Below are 18,636 nucleotides of genomic sequence, written 5' to 3' on the forward strand. Positions count from 1 at the left end.
CCTGGATCTAAACCTAACGTTACATTTTTCAACTACACGCACCAATAAATTGCCCCTTGACTCCAAAAGATTTTCATCGTAATACACCGGGGTACCAGGAAATGCAGTTTGAGAAATGCTGATCTAATCATCATGCTCTTTGCAGCTGAGTACTGACCTACACTTGCATCTTCAGTTGTGTTTTTGTCTTGCCATCTCTTAATACCTTGGTTTACTCGGGCTTTGACTTAATTATTTTGCAATTTGGGTAACAGATTAACTGGTTAATCGATACATTAGAGTAATAATAAATATATTTATGAATTCACAGTAAGACAGACATGATCAATTGGGAAGATGTATTAAACAAATAATTTTGGTAACATAATCATCCTCTGTCTCAGATAGCCCCCTGGCCACTCTCTCCCTGGGTAGCTATTATTCAGGGATTAGTTTTAATCATTATCTTTGCCTAGGAAGTCTGCTCGGACTCTCCAGAATAGGTTAGCCGCCCCTCCCCGCCCCATTTACAAAAATCTTCTCATTATTCTTGCACTTCGCCTTCAGAGCGCTCATCGGGGTTTTAGTTAATTATTTGATGATTTGTTTCTTTCCCACCACACTGTAAGCTCCATATTTATCTTGATCACTCTGTCACTGGGATCCAGCTTAGTGTGTGGTATATGGCGGGCTTCCACTAACGTATCTGTGGAGTGAATGAATGAGTGCACGAGTGTCATGACAGGAGAGGTTAAGGGTGCTGTGGGGGCATAAAACAAAGGGAGCCGACCCCGCTTAGGGGAAGGAACAGAGGACTAGTAGAGAGATGACACTGGAGTGGAAAAGGAAGGATGAGTAGGAGAGGCATCCAGCTATGGGGAGAAAAGAGAGACGTACACTACAGCTAAGTGTAGTATTTGAAACTGATGTAGAGGGGCGCCTGGGTGGCTCAGTCGGTTAAGCGTCCAACTTCAGCTCAGGTCACGATCTCACGTACCGTGAGTTCAAGCCCCGAGTCGGGCTCTGGGCTGATGGCTCGGAGCCTGGAGCCTGCTTCCGATTCTGTGTCTCCCTCTCTCTCTGCCCCTCCCCCGTTCATGCTCTGTCACTCTCTGTCTCAAAAATAATTAAACATTAAAAAAAACATTAAAAAAAAAAAAAGAAACTGATGTAGAAAAGGAGTCTTGAGCCAGACGGTGAAGGACCATGTAAGGTTTTTTTTAATCTCAAGAGTTTAGACTTTATACCAACGACACTTAGAAGCCATTAGAGGATTGGAAGTAGGGAAATGACAGATCTTTTTGCTTTAAAAGGAAATCCTGATCAGTGGGTGCAGAAGTGTTCAGGGGCCAGCAAGTCTGGAGGTAGTGGGACCTGTTAGGTGACATGATCAATCAGGTAAGCCAGGGTGGCTTGGACCTGGGACACATTTACTGCACACCTACTATATGCTAGGCCACGTTCTAAGAAATGGGGATATAGAGGTAAATAATACAGACAAAGTTCTTGAACATACGGGGTTTAAATTTTTTTATTTTTTATTTTTTTTAACGTTTATTTATTTTTGAGACAGAGAGAGACAGAACATGAACGGGGGAGGGTCAAAGAGAGGGAGACACAGAATCTGAAACAGGCTCCAGGCTCTGAGCTGTCAACACAGAGCCCGATGCGGGGCTTGAACTCACAGACTGCGAGATCATGACCTGAGCCGAAGTCGGCCACTTAACTGACTGAGCCACCCAGGCGCCCCTAAATTTTTTTTTTTAAATGTTTATTTTTGAGAGAGAGAGAGGCAGAATGTGAGCAGGGGAGGGGCAGAGAGAGAGGGAGACACAGAATCCAAAGCAGGCTCCAGGCTCCGAGCTGTCAGCACAGAATCCTCGTGGGGCTCGAACTCAGAATGACAAGATCAGGACTTGGGCCAAAGTCGGATACTTAACCGACTGACCCACTTAGGCACCTCAAAATGTGCTGAGTTCTAAGTGTTCACCTGAGATCACAAGCTTCAATAACTTAGAGATGTGTCATTTGTGATAAATCTTGCCTATAGGAGTGCCCGTTGCAGAACGGTAAAGAGGACACAAAACTAAAAAGTACTAATAAGATGTAGAACGTCCACAAATGCGGAATTTTTGTAGGTGTCTAAATTGTCCAGCACCTCCTTCTCTTACCTTCTGCTGAAGACGCCTCAGAATCTGTGAGTCTAGTCCATATTTTCATTTTCTCACCAAAGCGCCCAATTCTAAATAGGGGCTTTTACAAAAACCCTGGGAAGTTTTCTTTAGCAATGAAACTAACATTTAACGACACCTTCAACCTTGTGTAACATTCATCTTTCCCGAGGCACAGGTGGATTAGCTCTCCCAGGGTTCCTTACATCTTCGTGTCTGCCTCTCTTACCTTCAGGATCCTGAAGGGAAATAACCACCCCGAGGTAGGAATGGCATGTGCCGAACCCTGTGGAAATGTAATACATGGTCCTGTATACGAGGCGCACTGGATCCTACCCTTCTCTCCCTACCGGTTCCCTTTTGTAGGCCAGGCTCGGTGCCTGTAGGCTCTCTGCTCCCACATTCAAAACGTGCCTTACTCAAAACCACTTTTTGAGGGTGCAGAAGCAGGGATCTGGGACGGGAGCTCTGGTTTTCTAAGGCTGCCAAAACAATTCGGAACCTATATTTGGAAGCATGATAGAGGCTGTACCCTCAGGATCCTCAAGGATATTCCTTAGTGAATTTCTTTTGGGGTGAGCGGAGGGGGAAGGGACTTCAGAGATCACCAAGTCCAACCTTCTACATCCTCTAGCAGAAACTGAAGCTCAGGGATGCTAACTGCCAGAGCAATGTGTGTGATGTCACCTTATCCTCTATCTTTAACTGAGGCACTATCTGCATCTGGCCCGGCCCTGAGGGGCAGCTGAGGATGGGCGAGGGGCGTCCGGCACCGCCGGAGCAACCCACAGCCTTATGCTCTCAGTGTGTGATGGGGAGGAGGCCACTCAGTGCGAGTAAGAAAGCGAGGGAGGGAGAAAGGAAGGAAGGGGAGCCAGAGGTGGGAGTGGAAGAGGCAGCCTCGCCCGGGGCTGATTGGCTCCCGGGGCCAGCCCTCGCCAGCGGTTTATAAGAGTTGGGGTAGCCGGGCGCCCAGCCCGCTCGCCCGCGCGCCCCCCGAGCAGCGCCCGGCTCTGAGCGCCGCACGTCGAGGCCCGCCTGGCCCCGCGCCGGCTCCGCGCGGTCTTTAGGCTCGGTCGCGGGCCGAGGAGCCAGGGAGGGAGCCAGCGAGGGAGGCGAGCGCCGCAGCCAGCGGGCCGAGCGCCATGCGCCGCGCCAGCCGAGACTACACCAAGTACCTGCGCGGCTCGGAGGAGATGGGCGGCGGCGGCCCCGGCGCCCCGCACGAGGGCCCCCTGCACGCCCCGCCGCCGCCCGCGCCGCCCGCGCCGCACCCGCCCGCCGCCGCCTCGCGCTCCATGTTCGTGGCCTTCCTGGGACTGGGGCTGGGCCAGGTGGTCTGCAGCGTCGCCCTGTTCCTCTACTTCAGAGCGCAGGTGAGTGCCCGCCTCCCCGGGGGCCCGCCCACCTCGCCCGTTCCGCGCAGGTGGGAAACTGAGGCTGCCGTCGGCTCGGCTCCCCGGACCTTGCAAGTTCTGGCGGGGAAAGGGACTCTAAAGAGGGTGCGCCCCGCTCGGGGCCAGCCTGGCGCGGGGCCGGGCGCGCCGGCCTCGGGTCTCCGCGCCCGCCTGGGCCCCGCAGGAAGCAGAGCGTGGGCTCGCTCGTCCCGACCTGGTGCGTTTGAATTTCCCCCGCGACGCAGCATTGGCTGCTAACCTCTAATGGATGATTGCACACTCCCCACCCACCCCAACCCCAAATCCTTGCATTTCTCACTAGGAGCTAAGGATTGACTTACGTCCACTTGGGGCGGGGGCGCGGGGGGTGGGGTGGGATGAGCGCAACCCTGTCCCTTCCCGCCCACCACCTGGAGGGGTTGGTTCCCGGCGCTGGCTGCTTTGCAGGTGTGCTACGGGCAGCTCGGCTGGAAGGGAGCGCAGAGCGGAAGGTCGCGGTGCTTGCATCGCAGGCAGCCGCTGGAGCACCCGGGGGGATGCCCAAGGCGCCAGATGGGCGGAGAAGCCTGGTGGCAGGACCCGGGCTCCGCTCGCGCCTGGGGGCACGAAGAGGGGAGCACCACGTGCCTTCCCGTTAAGGTGGGCGGCAGAAGGAAGCCAGGGGTGCGTGATGGTGGTGAGGTTCTCACCCCTGATACAGCCTCGCTACAATCCAGCAGACAACTAAACTTCTAAAAGATGAGAAAGACGGCTGGGAACTGCAGTGAAAGATAGTAGAAAGGAAGGGGTAAATCTGTAATATTATGCTTTCTGGTGGTTTATGCTCTTGTGTTTTCTTGGAAATTGCAGTGCAGTTGGTTGGATTCATTCAAATGTTCTTGTCTGGTGCTGTGAACTCTTTCTCAGAGGAAGTGGAGGGCTGACTGTGCATTTTTTTTTTTTTTTTTTTTATGGGAAAAGAGAGTTGGGTTTGGACTTCATTGGTTTTCAGATTCAAAGGTGATTACCAAACCAAATGGGACGCATCAAAATATGGCATTGCTTGGAGTGTATGGGTTTTGACATGTGCCAGAGTCTTGAACTCCATTATTTGTAATCCTGGGATTTTTGTTTAATATTCATTATCCACTGTTTTGTGTTTTATAGAGCTAGTTTTATTTACCTACTAAAACAAAGGTGGAGATACGATGAGCCATACTTCAGGACACTTGTATTTGTATATTAATACAAGTAATCTTTACCTATTAAGATATTTTTTCTTAAAAAAAAAAAAAAAGCCCACAACTTTTGCTATAAAGATTACACCCACCTATAGGGAAGTGATGGAAAATGCTTTTTCTTTCATCAGAGTATGCTACAGGGGAGAATGACCCATTTTCCCATCTGGTTTTCTCCCGCCACCCCCACATGTAAAGTCTGTATATATTGAGTACCTACACTGCAGATGAGACTATTAAATGCTGTGGAGTGTGTGTTAAGAATCCTTAATTCAGCACGCAATCTCCACCTACTGTGTGCATCACGTGGTGCCAGGCATTAGAGAGACCTATTAACAAAAGACTTAAAATTCTTAGTCAAACACGAGAGCACGATTCAGAAAAAGGATGGGACTGCACAAGTTGTCTATTACTTTTTATCTTCTCTATCACCTTAGGGACATGGCATTTTCGTAGCAGTAATGGTGAAGTGAGTGTTAAGCATTGAGAGAGTAGTAGGCAATGAATGAGCTCAGGCACCAGCAACAGCTCAGATTGGTGGGAGCCATGGATGGGCGTGGCCATGTACAAAAGAGGGACCTGCTTCTGTAAGAATGGCAATGGTCTGGTAGGCCAAAGGGTCTGTCTGATGATCGCTCATTTTAACTTAGCAGTCTTGATATTACATGGGTGATAGTGAAATTCTCAACCCCATTTTTCCCAAAACAAAACAAAACAAAACAACAACAACAACAAAACCATGCAAATTAGTAAGCCCAGCTAGAAAATTTTCATTTTGGAGATTTAATGTCATCAGATTTCATAAGTACAGTTTTCCTAAATGTCATAAAGATTGGGGTTTTTTAAAGACTTATGCAAAATATATTAACCATTACTCTGGACCCCATTTTGTACTGCATTTTAAAAAATGTTTATTTATTTTTGAGAGAGAGAGAGAGAACACGAGTGGGGAAGGGTCAAGGAGAGAGGGGACAGAGGATCTGAAGCAGTCTCTGTGCTGACAGCAGTGAGCCTGATGCAGGGATTGAACTCAGGAACTGTGAGATCATGACCTGAACCAAAGTCTCACTCTCAACTGACTGAGCCACCCAGTCACCCCCGTCCTGCATTTTTAAAGGGGCATCTTCTTTAGGAAAGAAGTTACTGAGTTATAGTATCTACCTCTGATACCTAAAGGAGTCCTGGTTATTTAGAGATACATTCTGAAATAGTTACAAGTGAAGTGCTAAGATGTCCGGAATGTGCTTCAAAATAATAAGTGGGGAGGGATGCCTGGGTGGCTCAGTCAGTTAAGTGGCCGACTTCGGCTCAGGTCATGATCTCGCGGTCCATGGATTCGAGCCCCGCGTCGGGCTCAGTGCTGACAGCTCAGAGCCTGGAGCCTGTTTCAGATTCTGTGTCTCCCTCTCTCTGACCCTCCCCCATTCATGCTCTGTCTCTCTCTGTCTCAAAAATAAATAAATGTAAAAAAAAAAAATTTACAAAATAATAAGTGGGGAGCTTTAGGGGTAGAGAAGTGGTTTCCTACAGATGAAAAAAGATTGGCCATGGGTTGATAATTGTTGAAGCTGGGTGATGGGTTTGTGGAGTCCATTCTACAATTCTTCCTACTTTTATGTGTGCCTGAGGCCTTCTTTCAAAGTTCTAGCTAAGAGAATAGACTCCGTTTGACCCGTCACTGATTTAACATGTTTACTCATATCAGCTCCTTTAGGTTAGAACTTGGTACCAAATAAGAGATTTTTTTTATCTCCACTAAAGTTGGGGGTGTCAACGCCTTGGGGTTTCTGAATCCCTCTGAATTAGAATGAAATCATTTTGTTTGCAGTTTAGAGTAAAAAATGAGAAGGAGCCAGTTTTATTGTTTTTGTTTAAAGTGGGGACAGGGTAGCTATGCAATTCCTCAGGAAAAAAAAAAGTAGAATTTAGTTTTAAATGCATTTATTTTTATTTTTATTTTTTATGTATTTATTTTATTTTGAGAGAGAAAGTGAAAGAGAGAGTTCGCGCACACGCATGTGTGTGTGTGGGGGGAGTCGCGGGGAGGAGCAGAGGGAGAGAGAGAGAGAATCTTAAGCAGGTTCCATGCCGGCACTGAGCCTGATGAGGGGCTCAGTCTTACAACCACGAGATCATGACCTGAACTGAAATCAAGAGTAGGACGCTCAACCGACTGAGCCACCCAGGTGCCCCTAAATGCATTTGAGAAGAATGCCCAGAATAGTGTAAAAATTACGGTGAGTTTAAAAAGTTTTTTCCATTCTCAACTCATGATTGAATAGTTAAAAATGAATCAGCCTCCTGGATGTTTGCAGATTGCCTGTGCCCAGATTGAAAAGAAAAAAAAAAAAAAAGCACTAGATCTAGAGTAGATTGGCTTTTCCTCTACCAACGTTGCCAAAGAAAAAAATAGCATGTGGTTTGTGCTATATATTTACCACATAGTATTCATACTTTGGTTTGCGAAGAAGAAGAAGAAGGAGAAGAAGGAGAAGAAGAAGGAGGAGAAAAAGGAGAAGAAGAAAACCTTGCAAAAAGTTGCTTGTAAAATTTATGTGCATTTTGTTTCTCTTCTTTTAATCCACATAACCATATTCAAAGTTTGGAGGTTAGCTACAAGATAAGCTTTTCAGAAAACACAATCTCTGTTGCCCTTTTAACTCCTTCCCCCAAACCCCAGTGTGCACACCAACCTCCCTGGCTGTTTGTTACCCAAACAAGGGAGCAATCCCTACCGCAACTCTGATGTGGAGGTGTGCAGGCGCCTGTTTGAAAAAACAGATAACAAAGTAGCACAAATGTCAAGCATCCTGCCTCATTTAACCCTACAAATGATTACATTTCTAGGAAGTTTTTTTTTTTTTAAAGAGTCTCACTTCGTATGAACTACATTATCTGGTAAATGCATTTATAAGTCTCTTAAATCAGATATTCAAGATTTATATAATGTGTTCAGACATTTCTAGGTATAATGAATTCATTTGTAACCCAGTTCACTGTGATTTTTGTTTGTTTGTTTTTTTTTTGATGAGCTTCTGTGTTCCTTTGTTGAGTGTAGTTAAGTTCAAGAAGGTAAAGACTGCCTGTTCTGCTCACTACATTATCGGCAGCATCTAGCCCAGTGCCTGGCATGTGTCTTTTGCTGAAGAAGCTTTTCAAATGATTCAGGATGCTAGAAATTTGCAAACATGTAAGTCAGCTAAGGAGTAGCTAAACTAGGCTAAAAAGTAGCACTTTTTATGTAGTCGCGCAAATTCTCTATCCAGACCATGGTGTCTGGAGAGAGGGTGTGGGGTAAGAGAGTGGTTGCTAGAGCCACTGGATGAGCCCTGGGGTGCCCAGCTCTGGGCACCAATCCCGCCCCTTGCTAGCAGTCTTTCCAGCACAGAGACTCCAGACCAGAGACCCTGGTCTGGTGTGTGTGGTCAGCCCACCCCCACGCCTCAACTCCTCTCTTTTCTCCTGGTCTCCATTTCTGGGAAGGGAGGGCTACAAGACCCTGGAACAAGACATTCCTAACATAGGCTCTAAACTGAAGTAAACAAAATAAATGACCCTATCAAAATGAACGATGCCATGCTTTCGTCACTTCTTTTGGGAAAACAATTGATCGCTTTGGTCTATGTTTTAGCTCCTGTGTTACCTTCTGAACCGTGGTTCTCAGCTGAACATTCGAAGCCCTTGCAGAGAGAGCCAGTTGGCTCTTACCCTGAGGGATGTGGGTTCCATTGGCTGAGGGTGGCACCTGGGTGTGGAGACTTGCTCAGAGAGAGGGAACAAAATCTTTGTGTTACATTTCTTTGCATCGAATCATTAACCATTATTACTGTCACAATATTTTTGTACTAGCTGGCATGACTTGTAAAAAAAAAAAAAAAAAAAATTCGTGTCCGAGAAATTTTGGGACATTTTAATAGCAGAACATCTGTATTTGCACTTTGGTATTTGAAAGCATTTCTGGTCAAACGTTCTCGTACGTCGAGAGGGCCTGGGGTCTAGTTAGGACGCAGATCCCCAGGCAGCGTGCCAGGGACCTGAGATTCTGCATTTCTAACGAGCTCCAGGGGAGCCCGTGAAGCTACAGGTGTTTGGACTGGACTTGAAGTGGAGGCAGCATCCGTCACTGCGGCTTCTGTGTGATGGCACTTAGTTGGTCAGCAGGTCTGGAGCTCAACCAGTTTTAGGCTCCCCAGGCGTTTCCCCACTAACACCGCCCTGTTCCTGTAGCTCAGCGATTTTCTGGTGGCGAGCCAACTAGGTCTTGGCATCATTCTTCTTTCTTGAGGTCTCAACCGAGTGACCCTTCACATCAGCTGCCCAGGCTTCTCTGATTTTGTGGGAAACTGATCGGCATGAGTGAGCTTTTTAAAAAAGTGCGATTGAAAAGCTTTCCTTATATAAAAACTCACATATTCTGATCTGTACTTATTATTTTAATTGTTTTTAATGTTTACTTTGGAGACAAAGTGTGAGCAGGGGAGGGGCAGAGAGAGAGGGAGAGACACAGAATCCGAAGCAGGCTCCAGGCTCCGAGCTGTCAGCACAGAGCCCCACGCGGGGCTCAAACTCACCAACTGCGAGATTGTGACCTGAGCCGAAGTCGGACGCCTAACCGGCTGAGCCACCCCGGCGCCTCTAAAGAAAATATGAAAAATAAATATGGATTGCAAATAGTTTTGCTTCGTGAATGACACCTCTCCCAGGATCATAGATAATCCTTATTATATATGCAAGACTGAAATAATAAAATTTGTATTGGTGGGTGCACATTTGTTGAAGGCTTATTATTTCATTTGAGAATCTCAGATATGGAGAGAGTACTTTCTAGTTTATGTCTGATGGTTGGTTAGTAAACCTGCACATCTTTCTGATTACTTTAAAAGAGGCAAATCAGGCAATGAGAGACCTGGTATTAATTGATGGAGCTCATATTATAAACTTCTATAATTCTTCCTTTTTTCATCCAGTCTATACCTATTAATAAGCAAATGCTCATGAGGTACCTTGAATTTTTGAAAGAAGAGGACAATAAATTAAGCAAGTGTTATTTAAATAATTGATGGCTAATTCTCTCTACCCTTTACCTGGCAGCTGAAACCGCTACAAAGGCTCGTCAGAGCCCCAGGAGGAGACAATTTCAAGAGAAGAGTAATACTTGAAGAACTGTTTAGACAGAAAACCAGCTAACAATTCAAGGGGGATGGATATTTTGGGAGGGACAGTCCCTTACATTGTAGAAATTTTAGCATGTCCCCTCCCCAGCATCTGTCCCTACAGCCCGTTCAGCCCCAAGCAGCCCTCCTTATCCCATGGGACACACCCCCTGACAAACGTACTACTCCAGGTGAAGAAATGTTGATGAGAGTTTCAACAAAAAGGGAAATTCGCTTCTGGCTTTAGGTTTTGGGCAATGGATTTCTCCCTCTTTCCTTGGCTGATTAAAAAATATACATTGATTACGGAAAAAGGCCAAACATGGTGGCTAAACATGGTGGCTAAACATGGTGTTAATTTCGTAAGCTTCATGCTTTGAATATCCTAGTGGGTTTCATCATCCCATCTAGCAATGCTGTGTATGACTTACAGACAAAAACTTCTCTACCTGCACTGACCATGTGTGATTTTCCTTGATGCTCCTTCCTTCTATGAGGACTTTCATTGCCAGACAATTTTAATAATTTCCCCATGGATCACACGTGTGTACTTGTGTTGTGAATCATAGCTACTCATAAAAATGAATTAGAAGTCAATGTTTCACCAACACCGAGGGTGATTGTATTATTAATTGTTGGGGACATAAAGACTCTTGCAAGAGTGAATTTTGTGTCCTGAAGTCAGCCACACTTTATGAAATAGCAGAATGATCGAAGATAATTTCTCTGTATCCTGTCTTTTTTCTTCTCCCCTCAGATGGATCCTAATAGAATATCGGAAGATGACACTCACTGCATTAATAGAATTTTCAAACTCCACGAAAACGCAGATTTGCAAGACACAACTCTGGAGAGTCAAGACACAAAATTAATACCTGATTCGTGTAAGAGCATTAAACAGGCCTTCCGGGCAGCTGTACAAAAGGTGAGCCCATATGAGGATCTGAGTCAAGGGCCTGCACTGACCCTGCTATTGCTGAAAATTAATACTGGCTAAGTGCTGTTGACTTTGTTCTTTTTCATTTTAATCATTTGTAAAAGAGCTAAAGAGAATTGTTTTGAAGAGACGAGTAGAGTTCTTTTGAAGCTGTTAGTGGCTTGTTATAGTGACCAGAGACTTTCATGCACAGACTCGTCCCTTTCCTATCCTTTCTTTCCTTTCCTTTTCTTTTCTAAGAGGAGGCATTTAAAGTCATACACTGAAGGACAGCAAAGATAGCTTGTGGTGGTCCATGGGTCAGTTTGCTAGTGTGAATTCCCCGCCCTGGAAACCTTTCCCTCAGCGTATAGGACTTGCTGCTGTTGCCTTTACATTTGGTTTTGTATTGGCAGACTCTCCTGGTCCACATCTGTTGATCCAGGACTCTGTTAAAAATGCTTGTAACTGGTCCAATGTTGTCACCTGGGGTGAGGAGGTAAAGCGAGCAGAGCAGGAGCTGATGTGGCGCCCAAGGTGGAAACTGCGTCCATTTTCTCTTTTTCTGGGAGAGCTGGGTGAGAAGGGAGGAGATGGGGTTGGGGAAGACCAGTGACTTCTCTTACATCGACAGCTCTAAGTGACAAACACTGTTATAACTGTCATAACTGTGCGTTCTACTTTTCTGGATAGAGTCACTTGAGAATTTTGCAGCCTTGGAATTATTTTACGGACTGACTCCACCAAACTGGGGAGAACCCAGTGACTCCAGTGAATTCTAGCATGCACATCCGTGTGGATTCTTACATGTACCCATATATCCCAGTCTCTAGTTTGCAGCTCCCTGGTCTATTTCTGATCATCTTCGAGTAAATCCTGAAGGTCTCAAACTCCTTAAATCTAAATTGAATTTTAATTTTGTTTATTTTTTAAAAACTCCAATAGAGTAATAGCATTTTTTTAATGTTTATTTATTTATTTTGAGAGAGAGAGAGAGAGAGAGAGAGAGAAAGTGTGTGCACACGTGTGTGCAAGCTGGGGAGGGGCAAAGAGAGAGGGAGAGAGAGAATTCCAAGCAGGCTCCATGCTGTCAGTGCAGAGCCTGAGAGCCTGACGCAGGTCTCGATCCCACGACCCTGGGATCATGACCTGAGATGAAATCAAGAGTCGGGTGCTCAAATGACTGAGCCACCCACATGCCCCTAGTAATAGCATTTTTAGAAAAGAGTGTATCGGAGGTAGAAGTAGGGAGATGAAGCTGTTTTGTGTGACCCATAAAGCTGATATTTGCTGTATTTTGTCAAATCTAAGATACCACCAGTTTCCAACTCGCATCATTATTTCATGCATCAGAAAGAAAAGAAAGAGAAAGAAAGGAAGAAAAAAAATTAAACATGATCTTTATAGATTCTGTTTGCATCTTACTTTCAGACTTAGTCTGTTCATATTTTTGTTTCATTTTATGTTTTATTTTCATCGGCTTGCTTTTTATCTTATCTCCCCAATGTTGAGCAAACTATCTATAAACAATGATTTACATGTACGAGGGGGTAATCTATTAGTTAAAAACCAAACCCCTAATTAAGGTAATTCTGCTTAGGTAAGTGCTTGTCTCCTTATTTTGTGTGTGAACTGACTTATATTGTAACTCCTTACAATGAAGAGATAAGCTTTTAATTTCACAGGTGTCTTCGTTCTTAAAAATTATCCTTAGGTTGTTTTGTTTTGTTTTGTTTTCCTGGAAGAATGAGATCAGCCATGATAATTTTGAAAATAAAAAATATTAGGAAGAGCAGATAAGGGCACCTGGGTGGCTCAGTCAGTTAAGCGTCCGACTTTGGCTCGGGTCATGATCTCATGGTTTGTGAGTTCGAGCCCTGCATCGGGCTCTGTGCTGACAGCTCAGAGCCTGGAACCTGTTTCAGATTCTGTGTCTCCCTTTCTCTCTGCCCCTCTCCCTCTTGCACTCTGTCTCTTTATGTCTCTCAAAAATAAAGAAACATTTAAAAAACAATTAAAAAAAAAAAGAAGAACAGATAGCATTAACATTTATTTAGGAGAATGCAAGTGTGGTTCATCTTAACCAGTCAAAAGAGAAAAACATTAGCATCTCGTAGATACTAAGAAGTGGTTGACAAAATTTCGCATTTATTTCTGATGCTTAAAATCCATTAGAAAACAGAACCAGATGGATTCTTGATGTTTTTCTAAATACCTCAAACTAAAAGGTAGCTAATGATGAAAAACAGGAACATTTTCTTAAAGTCAGGGACACAACAAAGATGCCTAGTGTCCCCGCATTATTTAACATTGTTCAGAATACTAGCTAATGTAATTATACAAGAGAATGAAGTCAGAAAGCATATGTGAATATACACACACAGATATGGAAAAGGCAAAATTTGCATATGCTGATTGTATACTTGGGAAAATTCAAAAGGACCAAAAGGCTGCAAACAAAATAAATCAGTTTGTAAAAATTAATAAGTAATAATCACTAGCTGTCCCTATTTCAAACAAGAATTAGAAAACACAAAACAGGAGAATTAGAAAATATAAAAGTACCCAGCTGGCTAAGTCAGTGGAGTGTGTGATTCGTGATCTTGGGGTTGCAGGTTCAAGCCCCACATTGGGTGTGGAGATTGCTCAAAAATAAAATCTTAAAAAAAAATAAAAAGGAAAGACAAAGAAAACACGAATGAAAGATTCCGTTTGTAATTTTTAAAGAGCCCTAAAAATAAACTTAGCAAGGCATGGACAAAGCTTATGGAGATTAAAGTAGAAAACTCTACGTGGGTATTTACAAGGTAAAGACGTAACTATGCAAAGTCCTGACCTGAGAAAGAGACCAAACACCTTAAAGTAGACCTTACTGGAGGTGTGAATGTGTGTATTCAATTTAGTATAATATAACATTGTTTTAAATAAGTGGGCATTGTTTGAATTATTCAAAACTAGTACTGGGAGGATTTGTTTACTATTTTTGAAAAGTGATAGCCTTACTTCATGTCCAAGGTGAAAACAAATCCCAGCTGGAGAGAGTACTGGGTGGCCAATGGCTACTCTCCGGCAGTCCCACGCCTTCCGCAGCTCCGTGGACTTTTCTGCCCCCAGCTGCCCCCTCAGAACTTACCTGTTCACTGTCCCATTTCCTTTGAGCTTTCCAAGTGACTGCCTAGATAGTAGGACAAGCCAGTCTGTACTTAAAATGAGCAACAATGGCAGAATTTTCACTATTTTAGGAGCCTGTTGGAGACATGGTGCCTCGTTCCAAATAAGTAAAACTCATCTTAGCGCTTCAGTAGCTGGCAAGCCAAAGGAGAAAGATTTGTGGGCAGACAAGAATGATCAACTCTTCTTATGAAAGGCACACAGTTTGCATTGTATTTACAGATTAGTATGACTCAGAGGATGAGTAGAAGTTTATTGTTAATAGCACATTTTTTGTTGCTGTGCTATAAGGTTTTACCCATTATTCATGGGTAATAACACTACACACAGACAATCCTTTTTAAAGAGTAAGGAGCCGTCATAACATACCAATGTGTGTTTGGAGGTGGAAAATGCCATTTCTTCCCCCAGACAAGAGACTGTTTAGGAAGGAGATGAGTGTTCTCCATACCGTATGATTAGAATCAAGCCATGTTTGGGGTGCCTGGGTGGCTCCGTCGGTTGAGCGTCCGACTTCGGCTCAGGTCGTGATCTCACAGTCTGTGGGTTCGAGCCCCGCGTCGGGCTCTGTGCTGACAGGTCGGAGCCGGGAGCCTGCTTCGGATTCTGTGTCTCCCTCTCTCTCTGCCCCTCCCCCGCTCACGCTCTGTCTCAAAAATAAATTAAAAAAAAAATTTTTTTTAATTAAAAACAAAAAAGAATCAAGCCACGTTTATTAAGTGCACATACCGTGCTAGGCACTTTGCCATAACTTCTCCTGTACCCCAAGACTTATCCTTCTCTTACTTTCGCCAAATAGTGATTTGCCGGCTGTGTTATCCTTTGATGAAGATTATTGGTTAATATGACATTCTCCACATCCTGCCAAAATAATCAGACTTCTCATTTCTCTTGCCAATGCTGAAAATAGAATGGAGGCATCAGGCGTCCATAAGTAGGTCTGTATCTCAGTTTCAGTTCTAACATAGATATTGAGTGAACCCGTAAAAGAAAATTACATGTGAGGCTGCAATCATTATTGAAAGATCAACCCATCCAGTGGTAACAAATGCTAGACATAAGCACAATATTACATTATATGTGTGCAAAAGCGGTGTTTACCTAGCCTGTCTTTGGTCAGACAAGTAATGCTGTTTTTCTCCCTTTTTTTTTGTTTGTGGCTGGGCTTTCTTGGCTTTTTTTCCCCTTTAGCACAGAACTCTGAAAGCCTCTTAGCGATCCAGCTCTACCAACCACAATTTACAAAGTCTATCATAACAGTCTATGACAATAAAGAAAACACTAGTACAAATATGGTGTCCAATTTATAAAGCAATTCTTGTTTCCAGCTTTGGCAGCCTTTCTGGCCTCTGCCAGCCTGAGGAGTGGAGTGGTGAGCTCGGGCCTGAGCGGGGGCCCTTGCTCCTTAGGTCTCCCGGCCGGTCCCCGTGGAAAACCACGTGTGTATGCACTAAATGTACATTCTGAGCACTCAGGGCTGTGACTTGACTTTTGATTTTAGTGTTTCCAGTTGTCGATTTCCCACTGAGTACCTGTTTGTGAAAAACCATCCCGAAACTTACTTTGAAAAGTATTTGAAAGAATGATATGGAGGAGAGAGATTAATGTGGGGTGTTCAGTGCATTCAAGATAACCCCTCTCCCCCCCCCCCCACCCCCCGATGTGGGAAGGCAGCATGAAGATTTACACATATATGACTTTATTTTTTTATTTATTTATTTTAAGGTTTCTTTTTAAATATTTATTTATTTATTTTGAGAGAGAGAGAGAGTGTGCGCATGAGTGGGGGAGAGGTTCAGAGAGAGAGGGAGAGAGAATCTTAAGTAGACTCCTTGCTCAGCGTGGAGCGCAGTGTGGGGCTTGATCCGAGACGAGCTCATGAGCGGAGAGCAAAATCAAGAGTTGGACGCTTAACTGACTGAGCCACCCGGGCGCCCCCTACATGTATATGGATTTTTTAATACTAGCTTTTAAAACATTTCTGTGACTATTCTATAATGTACCTAATATACAGGACTATTTTATGTAATACTTACATTAATAAATATCCGTGTTTGGGAGCATTAAGACATTTCCCCCCAAAAAGCCATATAATCCGAAGTGTTTAGAGGTCGTGGAACGAAGGTACAGGCTCCATCAGGACAAGAAGTGCAGCTCTTTTGCTCACCTTTGACTACGTCACACATAATGTAGTCTCAAGAATGAAGGGAAAGAACAAATAAATGATAAATGACTTCTGGAACTCTGAGCTAAGATTTTTAAATAAACATGGGTCATCGACCAACTCATAAAGCCACAGTGTTAGTAGCCTGGTTCTCATTTATCTGATGTCTTAACCAATGTTATAATGGATAATTATTAATATTATAGCCAGAGGCTATAAGGCTCCAACACAGATACAGTAATACAGATAATTTTTTGTTGAAAATTATCTCCGTCTAGGCTTCTTCCTTTAGACATGCTTTCCTCAGGTTTCTGCCTTTCCATAGCTTATAAACTACCTAGAGGCAGGCCTGTAATGTGAACTGAAAACACAGCTCTGGCTTCTTATTTAAGTATCATTTTATAAAACTCTCTAATTTCATTGCAGAAAAGCCAAAGATGATAATGACTACCAATAAACTATCTTGTTGGCATATTCTTTTTTTTAATGTTTATTTATTTTTGAGAGAGAGAGAGAGAGAGAGAGAGACAGAGTATGAGCAGAGGAAGGGCAGAGAGAAGGAGACACAGAATCAGAAGCACGCTCCAGGCTCTGAGCTGTCAGCACAGAGCCCAACATGGGGCTCGAACTCACAAGCTCTGAGATCATGACCTGAACTGGAGTGGGACGCTCAACTGACTGAGCCACTTTGAGCTTCCAAAAGCTTAGTGGAAAATGGGGAGTAAAACCAGAACCACCATTATTGAACAATTAATTCTTACCTGGAATTCTTACTTTATTCCCTGAGTATCAGTGCATATTTGGTCTCATCTCCTGTAAGATTCACAGTGTAAATAAAACCGTCTCCTCATATTAAGAACAGTGTACCCTTGGAGTGCCTGAGTGGTTCAGTTGGTTGAGCGTGCGACTCTTGGTTTTAGCTCAGGTCATGATCTCATGGTTTGTGAGACTGAGCCCTGGCTCGGGCTCTGTGCTGAACAGTGAGAAGCCTGCTTGTGATTCTCTCTCTCCCTCTCTCTCTGGCCCTCCCCTGCTCATGCTCTCTCTCTCTCTCTCTCAAAATAAATAAATCAACCTAAAAAAAAAAGAATGGTGTACCCACGGATTTTCAGTGCTTTGATCCCTAAGGAAATATTCATTGTTACGTAGCACAGTCTACATTGTTGTAACAAAGAGAACCCTCACTCAATAACTCAATAAGACAGAAGTTTGTGCAATAATCTGGGTGAGCAGTCCAGGGCTGGCAGGGAGGCTCCCCCATCCTCAGCTGGTACCTTCCATACCTGCCATCTCTTGGTCCAGGTTGGCTTTTCCATTAGTTGATATTTCCAGGGAGAGAGAGAAGGCAAATGTGGTCCCTGGGAGCTTATATGCCGTCACTTCTAGCAGGATCCTGTTGGCTGGAACTTACTCATACGACCACATCTTGCTGCAAGGGAGGCTGCACCGTATCGTCTCTAGCTGAGTTGCCATTTGCACCCAGGCTTGAGGAAGGGGGTTTCCCATAACTGGGAAGAGGAGAGGCTTCATTCCAAGGGACAGTGACCAGTCTCCGATACTCACTAAACCCTGTTTAGGCAGGAGTGGGCTCACTCTATGAGCAGAGTTGACTTTGTTACATAAATCTATGAAAAATTTGAATGACTAAGATTTCATTTTCTAAAAGTTAAAGTACTTTAGGATTATCTGGATTCCAGGAGAGAGAGAAATTTAAAAGTAGATTTAACAGCATGCATCTTATGGAGGAACTTTCAAAGGTTTGTTTAGGCATATACAGCTATGCCAAAGATCTGTGATCTTTGAATGAACCTTGACTGTCATCTGCACAGTTTTTAGTGGATTTTACGGATTCAAGAACATTAAAGCCAAAAAAGTTTATCAGGTTAAATGGTTGTTTTCTCCAAATAGAGAAGTGATCCTTTAGAATTCCTATGTCAATTATCATAAGAAGACTATTTGCACTTTTAAAATTAAAGTACATAAGAAATCAATTAAAATTTGAGTAGATCTTAAATATTTATGAAGTTGTAATCATGACAGTTGTTATATAGCCATTATATCTGAATTGGTTTTTTCGTGAAATACACACATAACAAACGCAAGGGGAAAAATTAAACCCCATTCATTATCGCTTTGCCTTTGTATATGAGTATGTATGTATCCCAAGAAAATTTCTTGTAAACCCACAAGGAAACTTGGGGTTTGGGGGCACTGGTGTTCCCAAATCAAGATGTTAGTCATGTAGTGGTTTTCCAATGGGATTTCATCTACACCATAACAGTTTTGGGAACTGCAATTCCATCGACCCCAATCATATCTAGCATTTATGAAAGCTGTTGTTATGGGAAAGCTGAAGTAAGACCCACAGAATTTTCCTACAAAACCAAGGCCATCTACTGCCTTGTAGCCAGCAATAGGCTATTGGCTAATGGTGTGCTCAATCTCAGGGAGACCCAGGGCAAAAGGTA

The 18,636-nt window shown here is 43.8% G+C and overlaps 1 protein-coding gene across 1 annotated transcript in view; it reads left to right on the forward strand.

The window, feature by feature from the left end:
- The first annotated feature begins 3,126 nt into the window (after nt 1–3,126).
- TNFSF11 (TNF superfamily member 11) overlaps nt 3,127–18,636 on the forward strand; it is a 32,564-nt gene continuing 17,054 nt past the window's right edge. Inside the window, exons 1-2 of the mRNA XM_019447451.2 lie at nt 3,127–3,526; nt 10,675–10,842. Coding sequence (XP_019302996.2) covers nt 3,296–3,526; nt 10,675–10,842 — 399 coding nt within the window. The 5' untranslated portion in view covers nt 3,127–3,295. The remainder of the gene's footprint in view (nt 3,527–10,674; nt 10,843–18,636) is intronic.

The sequence above is a fragment of the Panthera pardus genome, unplaced genomic scaffold (genome assembly GCF_024362965.1).
Source record: "Panthera pardus isolate Hobbes unplaced genomic scaffold, ASM2436296v1 HiC_scaffold_1, whole genome shotgun sequence".
Classification (NCBI taxonomy): Eukaryota; Metazoa; Chordata; class Mammalia; order Carnivora; family Felidae; genus Panthera; species Panthera pardus.